The sequence below is a fragment of the Pan paniscus genome, chromosome 22, assembly GCF_029289425.2.
Source record: "Pan paniscus chromosome 22, NHGRI_mPanPan1-v2.0_pri, whole genome shotgun sequence".
In the NCBI taxonomy this organism is placed as follows: domain Eukaryota; kingdom Metazoa; phylum Chordata; class Mammalia; order Primates; family Hominidae; genus Pan; species Pan paniscus.
In genome coordinates, this window is record NC_073271.2 from 32,995,535 (window position 1) to 33,013,270 (window position 17,736).

Here is a 17,736-nt window from a genome sequence, read left to right on the forward strand (position 1 = left end):
CTCAATCATGAACACTAACGTCTAAGAATATCTAAAAAAGTTTCTACTTAGACACTACTGTTAAATCATAATCCAAGTTTGGGCAATGCTGCTTTCTTATCATAGATTTCTTACTGCATCAGAATCTTGAAACATATGCTCAGGTTTTATTTGCAGTTTCCATTGTCGGTGGCTATCAGCAGTGCTGTGTGGGGAAAGCACCTGTCTTCCTTGGTAGCTGAAGAGGAGATTAAACCAACTCTTGGTGGCCACCCCACTCCGTGTCAGAGACTATGCAATGAGCTTTCCACAGCACCACCTGCTCTGACCTTCCCCACATGAATGGCTGCCAGGTCCGACCTGCAGACCATGGCTGAACAACGGATGAACAAATGCACTCAGACACAAGAATCCAGTGAAAGAGCAGGCTAGGGGACCGGGCCACCCACAGACACCAAGGAGGGTGCTGTAAAGAGTCAGCAGCCACAGCCCTGAAAAGCCGGCACTGTGGGCATTTATTCAGTATAAATTTAATGACAAAGGCCTTGAGTCAACACATTTGTGGGCAATTCACATGGTCACCCAGACCCGGAGAGAGTAGTTCTGTGCGTGGATGATTAAGGGTGAGGTTCCAAGGCCTAAGTAAACTAACTTATCTACATCAGTTTATTTATATCCCCTTGTTATCTAACGTAAGCTTTCAGGCACCAGATAAAAGAATCTGGCTGCCTTCAGCCAAATCCTTTTCCAAAGCTTTTGTAAAACCTTCCGGCCTTCCAAGAAGGTTTGCATCTTCTGCAATTTTTCCCACCACCCTGACCAATCTCCTACAAATGGCATTACCATGAGTGGGCATTATTGCAGCTTGTCCATTTTAAGATGAGATGTCATGGAATTTGCCGCAGGCCAGTAGCCAATGAAGCTCCAGAGCCTGCCCTGCTTTCAGCATCCCATGCAGCCTTGCCCAGTGGGAAACCAGACTTCTAATAAACTCAGGCTGGTTATTCCAAGGTCATGTCTTTGGCCCTTCTGCTAAAGAATAACTCCTTTACAATCTATAGACTAGAGTGGAAGCAGTTCCAACCCTCAGCAGATTCAGCTCACTACTAAACTAAAATCAACACATTTGGATTTTTCTCTAAGGTAAACCTGAAGGGGGGGGAAAAGAGCATAGAGAAGTCCCTGTCACCCTCTTTATTGATTATCTTTTCTAACCCTAAACCTTGACTTATTACCTTTTGTGGTCTTTTATTGCTTGTTTAAATAAAACAGAGGCATTTGACAAAATGAATATTAAATGTAGTTACAATCAAGCAATTCTGCAGAGTAATAAACATCTGGGTTTTTTTTTAGAGCTTCAAGAGAATGTAGTAATGTCAGGTGCACATGTTTCTGACTGTCATGGAAGGTTCAGGGGTCTCAGGAAGGTGTGGGTGATGCACAAGGCATATCCAAGGGACTGCGAAAATGTTCAAACCACTGCAGATTTGGCTCCTTTGAAATGACTGTGAATTACCTGTGAAAATGATAATTAAAGGGTTAAGATTTCAAAAAAAGAGAAGGTTCAATGAAAAACAGACTTGCTTCACATATAAGAGAAACACAAACATGGACAATTGACTATGTTTTCTCATCTTTCAAAAAAAGTTGGACTAAAATATTTTTGGCACAACAGTAACCAGCAACAAACAATTGGTTCTAGTATGAGAAAAAAACTGTCGAAATCTTCAAACAAAAACTCCATTCCAAGAAAACACCTACCACACCAGGCACGGTGGTTCATGCCTATAATCCCAGCACTTTGGGAGGCCAAGGTGGGAGGATCGCTTAAATTCAACAGTTCAAGGCCAACCTGGGTAACATAGTGGGACCCCTGTCTCTACAAAAAATTTAAAAATTATCCAGGCATGGTGGCTCACGCCTGTGGTCCCAGCTACTCGGGATGCTGAGGTGGGAGGATCACTTGGGCCCAGGAGGTTGAGACTGCAGTCAGCCATGATCAGACCACTGTACTCCAGCCTGGGTGACAGAGCGAGATCCTGTCTCCAAAAAAAAAAAAAAAGATACACATATCACAGTCCTGAACACAGACCACACCAATCTGTTTCATGGACGTCCACAGCACTGCTGCTGAAGGATGCGTTATAAAGGCTAAAAAGAATTGCACGCAAAGTTTAAATAATAATGAGAGTTCCATAAATATTAGCTATGTACTAAGAGTCTGCTGACATATTATCTCGGCGCATCCTCACCCTATCCAGTGAGGCACCCTGAAGGAGGGCCCCACATCTTCTCTATTCCCCATGGGTCCCAGAGCCTCACACAGGATCTTGCACACAGCTGGTGTGCCAGAGAAAGTAGTTAAGTAATTAAACTTTTTATTTTTAAGTAGACTATTACCAGCTACATGACACAGATAAGGAAATAGAGGCATAAAAGGTTACTGATTTTCCCAAGTTTACTCGTCTAATAAACTGGGATTCCAAACCAGGGCCAGCAGGACCCCATTCCAAGATCTAAGTAATGTAAAATGAATGAACCACGGGCTGATATGCAATTTCTGCAAATACTTTCTACCCCAGCTCTTCTACCATGTTATCTACTTTTTTTTTTTCCTAAAAGTCTCATATACCCTCAAAAGATGAAGACTGCCACCATTGAGAACATTCAAAAGATAGGTGCTGTTGGCCAGGCATGGTGGCTCAGGCCTGTAATCCCAGCACTTTGGGAGGCCGAGACGGGCGGATCACGAGGTCAGGAAATCGAGACCATCCTGGTGAACATGGTGAAACCCCGTCTCTACTAAAAATACAAAAAAAATTAGCCAGGCGTGGTAGCAGGTGTCTGTAGTCTCAGCTACTTGGGAGGCTGAGGCAGGAGAATGGCATGAACCTGGAAGGCAGAGCTTGCAGTGAGCTGATATCGCACCACCGCACTCCAGCCTGAGCAACAGAGCGAGACTCCATCTCAAAAAAAAAAAAAAAAAAAAAGATGGGTGCTATGGGTTTGAAAGAGCTTCAGCAGAATCCCTGCCATGGCTGGGCAGCTTGCGCTACCCTGAAGGAGGCCATGTTCGCTCCACTCCAGGTGACATTCACTCCTGCTGTTCTGTGCAGTCAAATTTGGGATGCTTCAAGTTGTCCAATAGTAAAATGATATTCAACTGCAATGGACTGAATGTTTGTGTTCCCTCCCCAACCCTCTGTCAAAATTCATGTGTTGAAATCCCAGCCCCCAATGTGATGGTAATCACTTTTGCAGGTGATTAAGTCATGAGGGTGGAGCCCTCACTAATGGGATTAGTGCCCTTCTATCTGAGGACCGTTGACAGCTCTCTCACCCTCTTTCTGCCATGTGCGGATACAAGAAGTCAGCAGTCAGCAGGGTCTGGTGGCTCATGCCTGTAATCCCAGCACTTTGAAAGGCCGAGGCAGGAGGATCATTTGAGGTCAGGGGTTCGAGACCAGCCTGGCCAACATGGTGAAACCCTGTCTCTACTAAAAATACAAAAAAAATTAGCTGGGTGTGGTGGCACATGCCTGTAATCCCAGCTGCGCAGGAGGCTGGGGCAGGATAATTGCTTGATCCCCGGAGACAGAGGTTGCAGTGAGCCAAGATCCTGCCACTGCACTTCAGCCTGGGCCACAGAGCGAGATTCTGTCTCAAAAAAAAAAAAAAAAAAAGTCAGCAGTCTACAATCTAGAAGATAATTTGACCAAGCCAGGTAGCACCTTGATCTCAGACTTCCAGCCTCCAGAACGGTGAGAAACAAATTTCTGTTGTTTATAGGCCATTCAGTGGATGCTACTTTGTTACTGCACCCCGAAATGATGAAGACATCAACATCAACGCTGAGAGGACACTGGGACGGCTCAGTTCTAATGAAAATGTCACCTAAATAGAACACATTATCACTATCACAAAACGGTAAACATCAAAGTAACTCTACCATACTTGAAAAATCGGTTACAAAATATGAAAATAAACAACCAAGAACACTAAAAATTAATGTAGAAGCTTCTCTGAAAAATACCAGGCCACAGAATAATTCAACTTCAGGAGCTTGGCATGTGAAAGGTTAACTTATTCAGGTTTTGAATTGGAACAACAAAAAAAATTTGATGGAGAACTTTCCAGAATAACCCTTCAGTCACAACCGTTGCCAAAGTCAAAGGCCAAAGTTAAATTTTAAATTTTAGAAGTAAACATTAAAATGAAGGTTTCTTAAAATTCTCCAATAATTTTCACTTTTAAAGTACCAAACTGACACATAAAAAAATTCGTGCTAATTATCCCAAGCAATCAACTTCTTTAAAACCCTTTATTTCGCAATTACACTAATATCCCATTAATTTGGGACACTTACCAATGTATTTATTCTTTACTCATTACCTATGTGCACATTAAGAGTACACCAATAACACAATACAGGCATTAATATGTAAAACATCAACAAAAGCCATCTGGAAAGCTAATGAATAATCAAGGGATTTCAAATTAAACTACAGAATTTTCCCTTAGAATCTTTAGGACAACACTGTCAAGCTCAATCTATTCACTTCGCCTCCAGAATCAATTTTTCAAACTTTATGACAGGTCTAATCGCTTCCACCTGTGTCTCCAGCTTGACTCTTGACTGGCATGCTACCAGCCAGGGTGGAAATGTAGACAAAGACCCCTATTAGGATCCGGCTGTTTCTCTACTGTGAGGTCACTCAGCCATTAAATTAGTTCCAGCCCAATTTCTGTCCTCTCGGGCCTCGACTTCAGGGAAGGAGGGTGCAGAGTTGAGTCAGTTAGCAGCACAGACCCAGAAGGGAAGAAAAGGGGGAAAAGATGTTTGGGACTGACTAGGTAGGTGTGCACAAAGCTGAAAAGCTGGAGTTGGTCCCAAACTCTGAAATCGAAATACTATCTTTCTTAAATGACTGCAGCTATTCTCCCCAATGCGATCCTGCCCCCTTCCCATTTAAAAAAAAAAAAAAATATATATATATATATATATATTTTATGGGATTGTGTTTCCTTTTCTTCTCCTTCATTTGTAGAAAGTCAACTGTCTCCCACACAACATTTCCTCAACTCACATGAGGCTGATTCACAAAACTAGCTCAGCAACCTAAAAGCGCCAGAAGTCACTGAGAGATAAAAGGCTGGTTGGTGGAGGCTCTGGTGTGGGCACATCACCAGGTCAAAGGAGGTGAGCTGAAGGTGCCTGGAGAGCATCTAGTGTTCCAACGCCCCTGATCTCACAGCTGAAGACAGTAAGGCTCAGGGAGGAGAGACTGTCAAGGTCACAGAGCTAGTGAATGACAAAGTCTTGGTTCCAGCATTTTCCCTACTAGATTACGAGCTCTACAGCATCAGAAACCAGGCCCAACACACAGTAACTGCAAAAACAAAAACAAAACACCACACATCTCTCCTATATCACTGTGCCCACCTCCTTTCTGCCCAAAGCTCCAATGATCAGACCAAGAACGGTGTACACAACTTTACAAACTGGCACACGCACTAGGATCTCCTTCTGCAAACGCACCGTCAGGCATGGACGCTGCCTGAGCCGCCAGGACACCTCTCCAGTGCCTAACACGGTGCCTGGCATACAGGAGTTGCTCCAGAACTGCTTATCCCATGAGGCAAAGAAGTCAAATCTAAGCCTGAAACATCAAGGGACACAAACGGTGACAAATGAGAAATCAGCTTATTTAATAAGAAAATCTAAAATATTCTTTACAAATACAAAACGTCCAACCTTGGACAGCTTATTCAGGATGCACAAGTATACGAAGGAAATTGGCGTAAGCAAGGTTATGCCCATCTGCTCACCACACACTGCGGTTTCACGTCATTTCACTCTCTGATGGAGACTTGGTATAAGTCAATCAAAAAAGACGCTATTGGCCAAATAAAAGATGATTCCAAAAATAGCACAATGACTCAGTTACCCCAAGCTCCTATGTTTCACAGTCTAGCCTCATGCTGTCTCCAGAGGGTCGACTATCATTTATCAGGAGATTAAATGGAATGTGCCACACGCCCACTATGTCAAGGCAGACTGAACTCTGGGAGGGGCTTTTCCTGCAGTGACAATGGATTTGCAGTGGCCGGTCCACACCCACTTCCCTAGACCCCATCACCACCAATAGTTCACATTTTGCAAAGGGATTCCTGAGCTGTAGCTGTGGGATGTGAGCCTGGAACACAGAGAAGTTCACTGTCCCAGACACAGACACAGACACAGACTGGACCCATGTCCCTGGGACTCTACTTAACTGGCTAACTGCTCACAGGGAAACCTACCAGGAAATAGCACAGAAAAATAAAGGTCTCTGGCGTGAAACAAAACTGGCAATACACACAGCATGGTGATATGGTTATGCCCTGTGTCCCCACACAAATCTCATCTTGAATTATAATCCCTGTAATCCCCATAATCCCCAGGTGCCAAGGGAGAGACTGGGTGGAGGTAATCGGATCATGGGGGTTGTTTCTCCCATGCTGTCCTTGTGATGGTGAGTTCTCATGAGATCTGATGGTTTTGTAAGTGTTTGGTAGTTCCTCCTGTGTTCATTCTCCTGCCTGCCGCCTTGTGAAGAAGGTGCCTTGCTTCCCTTCACCTTCCGCCACGATTGTAAGTCTCCTGAGGCCTCCCCAGCCGTGCTGAACTGTGAGTCAGTTAAACCTCTTTCCTTTGTAAATTACCCAGTCTTGGGCAGTACTTTATAGCAATGTGGAAACAGACTAATACACATGGCATCCAGAAGGTGTTACCCTGACAATAGTGTGGAAAAGCAATTCATGGTCGGGAAGACATGTCAGAGAAAATGACTGGAGCCCAGGATAAAGGATGAAATCACGTTTTCTAAGCAAATGAGTTGGGTGGCACAGCCAAGTCAGATTCCTGGGGAAAGCGCATCACTAACGGGGTTTTGAGTTTTTACTCTGGGGATGGAGGGGACTCAGTCATCAGCAAGCGGCACCCACATTGCCCTGTGCTACTTCCTCTCCCCAGAGTGCTCTCCCCTCTATTCAATCACAAACACACTTCCAAATTTGTGGGGTGGAGACACAAGGTGAAGGCGGTGGGGGGTTCATGCTCTAAGACAAGCCACTCACGTGCCCAGAGAGATCAAAAGAAAGCTCTCTATACCAGTACCATGGTAGCTCAGCTGGTACTGAAATACCAGCCCTCAAAAAATACCACGCCCTCAAAAATCTGTCAGAAATCTCCAAATCCTCCTAGATGTGTAAACACCTAAAAAGAATTCCTCTAATTACCTTGAGTAAGCACTGAAACAAAAGCAGTGTTATAAGTCAAATAATTATCTTCACCTGTGATCCTACATCTGGTAGACCCTGGCACTATCAGAAGGTATACTACTTTCAGGGCCTCCAAGTATTTTTCTTGGTAGTCTGAAAAACTGAAAGTACATGCCTGAGGCAGAATTCTAATTGTCTTCCAATGTCTACCAATGTCTACCCTCCTTTCCTCCTTAGTGATAGAAGCCTGGTTTCCAGTTAGATCCATGGTTGCCTACTATAAAGACCACATTTATTTCCCAGCCTTGTTTGTAGGTCACGTGACTAGGTCCTGTTCATAATACATAAACAAAAAGGCCATGTGCAACTTCTGTCCCTTGAAGAATAGGGATGTAGCTTCTTTACCCCTTCCTCCCACTTACTGGCTCAAGTAAGAACATAAACACTGGGATCACCATCCTGGACATGTGCTGAAGGTGGCCGAGCAACTCAGCTGGGTCCTTGACACGTGAGCCAGCGCACCAATGCTGGACTTCCCATCTCAGCCTATCTCATTTGTAGGAGAGAAAAGTAAACTTCCATCCTGTTCAAGCCACTTCTATTTTCGGATATCTGTTGCACACAGTGAAACCTAATCTTAATTGACCTAGGAACCGGTACCTGAATCGGGGGTGCTGGGTCTCAGATTTTATGTATGCCCCAGAAACAAGGCCTAAAAATGCAGCCTGATATGGAGGAGATGGGCAGGGGATCACTGGAAAAGACACAGGTCTCACAGGTTCTCGACTGCTGACTGCCGCAGCAAAACCTTTGATCGAGTCCTGACCTTCTATATGTTGGGAGGTAGACCTGGTGTCTGTTAGAAGCTGTATCCTTACAGGAAACAGCTCTGAAAATTCAAAATGTCAGTGCTTGCCAGTCCTTGACACTCTCAGCAAGGTTCAATCAAGAGAAATGATCTCCAACTAAAGCTAACTAGTCTCAAGAAAGTGGGAAAGAATACAGATTTGATTAGAAAGGAGCTCTGTGTCAGCAACCAGCAATCTAAGTGAGCCTATGGGGCTGTCCCTGCAGCCCCAGCAGGAGATAAGACAGATGCTTTACCACATAGAGCCCAGAAGCCTTGTGCCAAAGATATGATTAAGGGCCTGGCCTTCCACCCAAGCCCATGGTTTCATTTGGCCCAAGGGAGTTGCTATTAAATTGGGAGGGAAAGGAATGGCAGAGCGCTGAGGCCTTTAAAAGACCAGAGTTTTTAGGCTGAAAAACTGTCTAGACAAGATCTTGATGGTTACTCACATGGAACCAATCAGAAGCAAACAGACTAGAGGGCTACTAAAGTCCTGAGAGACTTGTATCTCTACAGAAACCTTAAGGCTGGCCTATAAAAAGCTGTGACTATTCAGTCCTCAAAACAACACCCAGACCCCAAATCCTCCCAGGAAGCGGGTGTTGGAAGCCCATCCTCTCCAGCATCCATCTCCGATGTGGTGCAGAGAAGACCCTTTCAGAAGGCAAAGCCATGACTCCAAAAGATCCCAGGCAAGAGAGTTCCCGGAGGGCAGAACGCGGGTTGACAGACAGTGACAAGGAAACATAGTGGCTGCCAGTGCAGGGGGTGCAGGGAGACTTGATGGTCGTGATTTCTACTACAGCAGTGTGGCACATGGTGTGCTGGGGGCAGAGAGCTCGTCTGTTTCAGCTAACAGATTGCAAGACCTCAACAGGTACATCCGGCCCTAAAAGAGAAAACGGCACATCATCCAGAGATCCTGAATCTGATCAAGTGGAAGGAAATGAATGTCATACCAGGGCCATCTTCCTTGAGGAAGAGGTGAGAGTTTTCTATGGAGGGGAAGACAAATGCATGTGGATATCTGGGACCTCAGCAGAAACTGCTGGCTGTTCCCCACTGTGTCCTTCCCCGTCTTCCTTAGGAATACAACTCCCAATTTTCAGCTGGTGCAGGTTCCATGATGGGGAAGGGTAGACGGAGAAAAAGAGATTTTGTAAATCATATGATCAAGATCTATATCTAACATAAATTTCACTCCTACTTCAGCCCATTAGAAAAGAGCTGCTCAATTGCTGAAGAAATGATACACACAGACGAAGAGAGAAATAAGCATTGAGAGAACCCAGTCCATAGTTCTGAAAATTCTTCTTGTTCTATCCAATAGTTTCATCAAAGTGATAGTCTCATCATGTTGCCCAGGCTGGTCTCAAACTCCAGGGCTTAAGCAATTCTCCTGCCTCAGCCTCCCAAAGTGCTGCAATTACAGGCATGAGCCACAAAAAAAGTATCCCACTTTTTTTTGAGATGGGAGTCTTGTTCGGTCACCCAGGCTAGAGTGCAATGGTGCGATCTTGGCTCACTGCAACCTCTGCCTCCAAAGTTCAAGCAATTCTCCTGCCTCAGCCTCCTGAGTAGCTGGGATTACAGGAGCGCACCACAACTGCCTGGCTAATTTTTGTATTTTTAGTAGAGACAGGGTTTCACTATGTTGGTCAGGCTGGTCTCGAACTCCTGACCTCAAGTGATCCACCCACCTCGGCCTCCCAAAATGCTGGGATTACAGGTGTGAGCTACCGCGCCTGGCCATATCCAACATTTTTTATAAATATTCAGAAACAGGAACAATTCCACACACAGTAAATTCTGTTACCTAGAATTCTACACACTGGTATAATACTAGTGTTTGACACTGCTCCAGTAACAACTCCAAAGCACTAAAACAACGGTCCCCAACCTTTTTGGCACCAGGGTCCGGTTTTGTGGAAGACAGTTTGTCCATGGACAGGGGGTTTCGGGATGAAAGTGCTCCACCTCAGATCACAAGGCATTAGTCAGATTCTCATAAGGAGCACACAATTTAGATCCCTCACATGCACAGTTCACAATAGGGTTTGAGCTCCTATGAGAATCTAATGCTGCCGCTGATCTGACAGGGGGCAGGGCTCAGCCAGTAATGCTCACTTGCACCACTCACCTACTGCTGCGCCGCCCCGTTCCTAACAGGCTGCAGACCACAGCCCGGGGGTCGGGGATCCCTGCACTAAAAAATAACGTATGAGATTCGTGGATTTGTTTAAAGCACACAAAAGCAGCAACTGGAAGAGAACAGCTGCCAGTACACATTACCTATTATTACTATCACAAATAGACTATGTTTCCATAAGTATAGCTCGTTAACATGGTTTGGATTTGTGTTCCTGCCCAAATCTCATGTCGAATTGTAATCAGTGTTGGAGGAGGGCCTGGTGGGAGGTGATTTGATCGTAGGGGTGGATATTCCCCTTGCTGTTCTCATGATAGTGAGTTCTCATGAGATCTGGTTGTTTAAAAGTGTGTGACACCACCCCCTTTGCTCTCTTCCTCCTGCTCCCATCATGTAGGACGTGCCTGCTTCCCCTTCACCTTCTGCAATGATTGTAAGTTCCCTGCGGCCTCCCCAGCCATGCTTCCTGTACAGCCTGCAGAACTGTGAGCCAATTAAACCTCTTTTCTTTGTAAACTACCCAGTCTCAGTTATTTATAGCAATGCGAGAACGAACTGATACACTCACGTAGGATCAAACATAGTTTTAGAAATATTTTAGTCTTATTCTTAGAACGTAACAGGCCATGTACTTTGCGCATCCATCTATCTCGTGGTCCCTCTGACACCAAGATGACCTCTTCAAATGTCTTCTCCTTAAAAAGGCAACTGCCTCCCCGTGCCAGGAATTTCTTCCCAGGTTCACTGACTCAGTAGGTTTCTGTGAGTAACCTCACTTCGTAGTGTTAGGAAGGAACCCTGGGAACAGCGGATGCAGGGCATCTGGTAAGCTAAGGCCGCCAACAACCATTCATTCAGTATCAGCTCTGCACCAAGCAAGGGATTCATAATTAATAATCAAACCAAACAAGAAGAGAAACAAAGATTCCTAAACACCCTCAGAAAGGCCAAAGTCTTTTTCCCCTTTGTGAAAGTAAAAGCTCTTAACCCTATGGGAGGTTCCACCTCTAGTGCTGGCAAGCTCAGCTTCAATGTCTGTCCAACACTTTTACAGACCCAAGTTTCCTAAGGCAGAGGTTTTTTTTTTTTAAAGTTTAATATCAAAAGTGAACTTCCTGATATCCAAGAATATTAAGGCAATATATTTATACAGGTTCTTTTTTCACCCAAAAACACAGGCTGGACGGCGTGTGGTGAAGCCCAGCCCTCTGCGGATGTGCGGGAGCCTCAGCCTGTCCGCACTCTCAGGGCGCGTGCTGCCCTCTTGGTGACACGCTGCCCTCTTGGTGACGCGCTGCCCTCTTGGTGACACGCTGCCCTGGCCACGAGCTCCAGGACCACACTTCCAAGGTTCCCAGATGGCAATGACACGAAATATTCTTCAGTATTCTCCACAGAAACAACAAAAATGGCCTGGAAGTACCCGTATTTTTCTATCTGAACTTCACCTCCCCAAATCTTTTGTTCAATAACTTGTCTCATTTTTTTATTCAGAAAATGTAACTATCGCGAGTTACCCCTTCGATATAATAAAGTCTTCGCTTGAGTAACAAAGGATTATTACAGAGTTTGCAACAAGCAAGTGATGACTGTTCCATCTAAAAGAACAGGCTTTTTCCTTTTCTACTGGGAATCAATGGATGTCAGGGGTGGGGTGGAAACAGGAGAGTTAAGAAACGCTGAAAAATAAAAGTACCTATGACATCACAAATTAACTCTGTACACAACAATTATTAATGAACACGGCTCACAGTTCCCCTCCCAGTCTGCCCCCATTGCTCTGATAATCCTCCCAAACAACTCTGCCAATGCCTCCTCTAATACAACACATATACTAACACTGCCATTCTGATGACTCTAAGTGTGACAGTCAAGAAAATGCTAAAGTTGGCTCATCATTTTATATCCATATAGCATTAAATTCCAGAAACTATTATCAAGAAAAAGGCCAAAATATTCCCATACATTGAATTATACATCTGTCTAATCATGTGGTCCCATGAGTGAAATGCCTAGAAACTATGAATCCAGTTATTTTTGGAATATTTCACGCCTTAAATTTTAACACCACATTGAGGGAAGGCACTTTTGTTATTCCCTCCCTCTATAACCCAATTTGTTATTCCCTCCCTCTATAATCCAATTTTTTAAACTAAAATAGTATTAGTACTATTGGGGAGTTTTAAAAAATTCCTTTCATTTGTTTTCTATTTTTTAATCTTTAATCAGAGTCTATGTAACAGAAGGAATCAAAAGGAAAACCTGCAGTAAGAGTAAATTTCTAATATCCAAATGGGGTTATCAACTGCTTAAAAAAGGTATGGGGGTTGGGAATGGGTGGCTCACGCCTAAAATCCCAGCACTCTGGGAGGCTGAGTCAGAAGGATCACTTGAACCCAGGAGTTCGAGGCCAGCCTGGGCAACATGGCGAAACCCTGTCTCTACTAAAAATACAAAACTTAGCTGGGCGTAGTGGCGTGTGCCTATAGTCCCAGCTACTTGGGAGGCTGAGGCAGGAGCAACCCTTGAGCTCAGAAGGTCGAGGCTGCAGTGAGCTGTGATTGTATCACTGGACTCCAGCCTGGGTGACAGAGCAAGATCCTATCTCAATCAATCCATCAATGAATAAATGTATTGGATAGCAATGTACCAAAAACACTTTTCAAAATACAAAGCTCTGACCTTTTTCAATTTACACAGCTTAGGTGTCATTCAAACTTCCTATTCAAATGCCCCTGAAAAACATCCTGTATTAAATGTCTAACACTGATTGTAACTGCACAAAAGAAGAATGATAACCTGAGCAATAATGCCACCGGTTAAACATCTTTTTTCATAATACTCGTTTATCAAAGAACATTCTGAGGGCCTGATTCAAAGAAGCAAGACACAAAGCACAACCACCTTCCATTCCCATAAAAAACAAACCTGTGATCAAAGAACTTCAATTTCCTTTCCCATGATTTAACTCTTCTAGGACAAGAGTACTTCCACTTTGCTAATAGGTCTGGTCAAACGTATTCCTCTACAACTCTATCCCCTCCCCGTCTACTGGTAAGAGAGGATGATCAATGGAACAGGACTCCTCTGAGCAGATGCAGACCTGCTCACACCTTACCCATCCAGGAGACGCATCGTTGTGGGGGTCACTTCGGCAAACAAAATTACTTTCCCCAACTGCTTGGTCTGCAGATTTTGGCGATAGATCTCTAAGTTGAAATGTTCTGATGAGAAGGCCTCCATGTTGGTCACCACAGGTATACAAGATGGGGTTATTTCTACTTCAGACACGTAGGATGAAACAAATCTAAGAGAGAGCTGGCCGGATTTTATTTCTCCCTCGGAGTCCACATGTTTCCCAAGCCACTGCATAAGAGGATCCCTGATTTCCTGTGTCATAAAGAAAGAAATGAGATGGTCGTAATTTGGCATTACATTAGATCATGGTAGCTTTTCCTTATAATGCCATTTTGGTAATATGAGTACTTCCTAATTCATGACCAAGAAAAGCTAGATTAACATATTCCATACATCTAAACGATTAGACAATATGATAATCATATACTTAGTATACTTATACTATAAAATAAGCTCTTCAGAAACCAGGATCCAAGAAAATCAGTTCAGTTCATGATTATACTTCCTATCTTACATCTTACATTCTCTCATGATTTTCAAGATTCCCCTCCAGTCCAGAGTTCATAAGTAGTTCTCCAGTCCTCCGTTCATTTTACAGAAAACTTTTATCTTTTTGCCCCACAAAGAAATTCATTATCCTATTTGCAAAAACAACAACAGAAAACCCTGGGTGAAAGAAGTCACAGAACACAAAGCACTCAAATACAAGAACACTCGGTCTCAGCCTCACATCTTAGAGAATCTCCGCTTCCTCTTGTAAAGACAAGGCAAGTTGATCACCAACAAAGAAGACACTAATCTTCACAAAGGGAAAGTGGGGTACCCCAAAGCTGCTTTCTGTTTGCCCCAAATGGAGGTACAAGGAGGAGAAGGAAGGCAAAACCTAGAAGAGACGTTGTCCAATCCAGGCACAGAGCTCTCTACTCTATCCCCAAAACCACAAGGCTGGAGGAGGTTCCCCCACGCCAGACCTTAGAGGTCCCAGAGGCCTTCCTCCAGGGTGGTTTATCAGGAACTGAGGGCTGAGGGAAGTCATCATCTCAAGAGGCCTGTACAAAACTTACTAAGATCTCAGTAAACACAGATCCAGGCTCTTAGGCCATCCTCCTGCAAACACCAGGCCCTTTACATCCCAAAGCTCCCTGTGGCTACAGAGTAGTGGCTTCAGAGATGAAACTTAATTCAACTAATTTCAACTGATCAACCTTTAAAACTCACATCTAGTTTGCAGATAATACAGAGGAGAAGAGAACGAGTCAAATGACTTCAGAAGAAAGCATTCAGGGCCGCGCGCAGTGGTTCACACCTGTAATCCCAGCACTTTGGGAGGCCCAGGCGGGCAGATCACCTCAGGTCAGTAGTTCAAGACCAGCCTGACCAACATGGTGAAACTCCGTCTCTACTAAAAATACAAAAACTTGCCAGGCATGGTGGCGGGTGCCTGTAATCCCAGCTACTCAGGAGGCTGAGACAGGAGAATCACTTGAACCTGGGAGGCAGAGGCTGCAGTGAGCCAAGATCACTCCACTGCACTCCAGCCTGGCAACAAAGAGTGAAACTCCATCTCAAAAAAAAAAAAAAAGACAAGAAAAGAAAGCATTCAGAAGAAATCCAGGGGATAAAACATTTTACAGAACAGCCGGGCTGGAATCTTCAACTAGTCAATGTCACGGTGGAGATGGGGTGGGGACACAGAGGTGGAGAGGGAGACCCCGTCTAGATTAGAAGGGGCTTAAAAGACATAATGAAACACAATGGGTGGTTCTTTATTGGATCCCAACTTGAACAAACTAGCTGGAAAGGACAATTAGGAAATCTGAATGTGAACAGTATGCATTAGACAGCAAACTGGAATTACTGTCAGTTTTAATAGGTGTGACAAGGGTACTGTGGGGGCCAGGCGCAGTGGCTCACACCTGTAATCCCAGCACTTTGGGAGGCTGAGGCAGGCGAATTGCTTGAGCTCAAGAGTCTGAGACCAGCCTGGGCAACATGGTGAAACCCTGTCTCTCCTAAAAATACAAAAATTAGCCGGGCATGGTGGCGTGCAACTGTAGTCCCAGATACTCAGGTGGCAGCGGTGGAAAGATTGCTTGAGCCCAAGAAGCAGAGGCTGCAGTGAGCCAAGATGGCGCCACTGCACTCCAGCCTGAGTGACAGAACCAAACCCTGTCTCAAGAAAAAAAAGAAGTACTGTGGTGACATAGGAAAAGTCCTTAATTTTTAGAAATGTATATACGTCATGATATCTGTAAAATTTACCCCCAAAATACATAAAGTAAGGCAAAATGTTGATAATTATTCAATTATGTTGATAATTATTAAATCTAGATGATGGGTATTTGGGGTATGTGTTACAGTATTCTCTCTATTCTTTTCCATGTTTGAGAACTGTCATAATTAAGAGTAAAAAAAAGTGGTGAAATAAACATAAGCTATTTAAAAATAATAAATTCAGGCCGGGCACAGTGGTTCACGCCTGTAATCCCAACACTTTGGAAGGCTGAAGAGGGTGGATCACTTGAGGCCAGGAGTTCAAGACTAACCTGGGCAACATGGTGAGACCCCGTCTCTAATAAAAATACAAAAATTAACTGGGCATGGTGGCATGCACCTATAATCCCAGCTACTCAGGAGGCCGAGGCAGGAAAATCTCTTGAACCCAGGTGGCGGAGGTTGCAGTGAGCCGAGATCACGCCATCACACTCCAGCCTGCAGACAGAGCAAAACTGCATCTCAAATAATAATAATAATGAATTCAATTGACCATACACTGGCAACCCATTCCCTCTGTCATCCATTCAACAAATGTTACGGGATATCTCCCATATGGCAGGCAGTCTCACAGGCTCTGAGGACGGAGCAATGATCAAAGGGGTCAAAATTCCTGTCTTTGGAGGGTTAATGCTATAATGTGGGAGTCAGAAAGTTAAAAAAGGCCGGGCGCAGTGGCTCAGGCCTGTAATCCCAGCACTTTGAGAGGCTAAGGAAGGCGGATCACTCGAGGTCAGGAGTTTGAGACCAGCCTGGCCAACATGACAAAACTCCATCTCTACTAAAAATACAAAAAAATTAGCCATGCATCGTGGTGGGTGCCTGTAATCCCGGCTACTTGGGAGGCTGAGGCACAAGAATCACTTGAACCCAGGAGGCAGAGGTTGCAGTGAGCCAAGATTGTGCCACTGCACTCCAGACTGGGTGATAGAGTGAGACTCAGTCTCGAAAAAAAACAAAAAACAAAAAACAACAAAAAAAACAAAGTTATAAAACAGTAAACACAATACACAGAATGTTAGAGAGTAACACGTACAAAGGAGGGACAAGAAAGCACAGAAGAGAGGGAGACCACTTCAGACCAGACAGATGGAGGACCTGCTAAGAAGGCAACGCTTAAGGAAAGGCCTGGAGCAAGTGAAGGAGGATGCTGGGACAAAATCCACAGAACTATGTTTTTATATTTATTTATAAAGGGATTCCAGCAAGTGCAGAGGCTCCCGGAGCGGGGAAAGAGCCTGATCAGGGCACAGCATTTGAGCAGAGTGAGCCTGGGCAGAAGGTGGAGTGCCGGGGCCAGAGAGGCAGAGGGGGTGGTGAGAGCCACCGTCCACATCGCGGAGGGCCTCAAAGGCCACAGTAAGGACGGGGCTTTCACTCGAGGAGCAACAGGGAGCCCCAGAAGGTTCTGGGGAAGGGCGTGGGATGTCCTACCTCTGTTGGAGCAGGATCACCCCACTCTGACTCCTGTGTTGAGAAGAGCCTGAAGGGGAACAAACAAGCAGAGAAACTAGTTATAAAGTCACCTAAATGAGCTAGGAGTGAGACTACTGCCTGGACCAGCATGCAGCAGACATGGTGAGAAAGGATAGGATTCACAGTAGACTCTGAAGTACAGGCTACAAGATTTGCTAACAAATCATATCTGAGATGTTAGAGAAAACAGGGGCTCAAAAAAGAGCCCAAGATTTCTGGCCTAAACATCTGGAAGGACAGATCTGCTGCTGGAAATACTATAGGAAGAGCAGGTTTGGAGAGGAAGAGGCAGGAGGTGAGCCCTGGGTGTGCTAAGCTTGAGATATCTATTAAAAATCCCACGGGGGCTAGGCGCGGTGGCTCACACTGTAATCCCAGCACTTTGGGAGGCCCAGGCAGTCAAATCACTTGAGGTCAGGAGTTCAAGACCAGCCTGGCCAACATGGTGAAACCCCACCTCTACTAAAAATACAAAAATTAGCTGGGCATGGTAGTGGGCATCTGTAGTCCCAGCTACCTGGGAGGCTGAGGCAGGAGAATCACCTGAACTCAGGAGGTGGAGGTTGCAGTGAGCTGAGATCATGCCACTGCATTCCAGCCTGAGCAA

At 44.8% G+C, this 17,736-nt stretch overlaps 1 protein-coding gene across 4 annotated transcripts in view; it reads right to left on the reverse strand.

Annotated features, from left to right (window-relative positions):
* HLCS (holocarboxylase synthetase) overlaps nucleotides 1-17,736 on the reverse strand; it is a 237,071-nt gene that overhangs the window by 129,943 nt on the left and 89,392 nt on the right. For all 4 annotated transcript variants that reach the window (XM_008977660.5, XM_008977663.6, XM_034947982.3 and 1 more), the window contains exon 6: nucleotides 13,360-13,631. In XM_008977660.5, coding sequence (XP_008975908.3) covers nucleotides 13,360-13,631 — 272 coding nt within the window. The remainder of the gene's footprint in view (nucleotides 1-13,359; nucleotides 13,632-17,736) is intronic.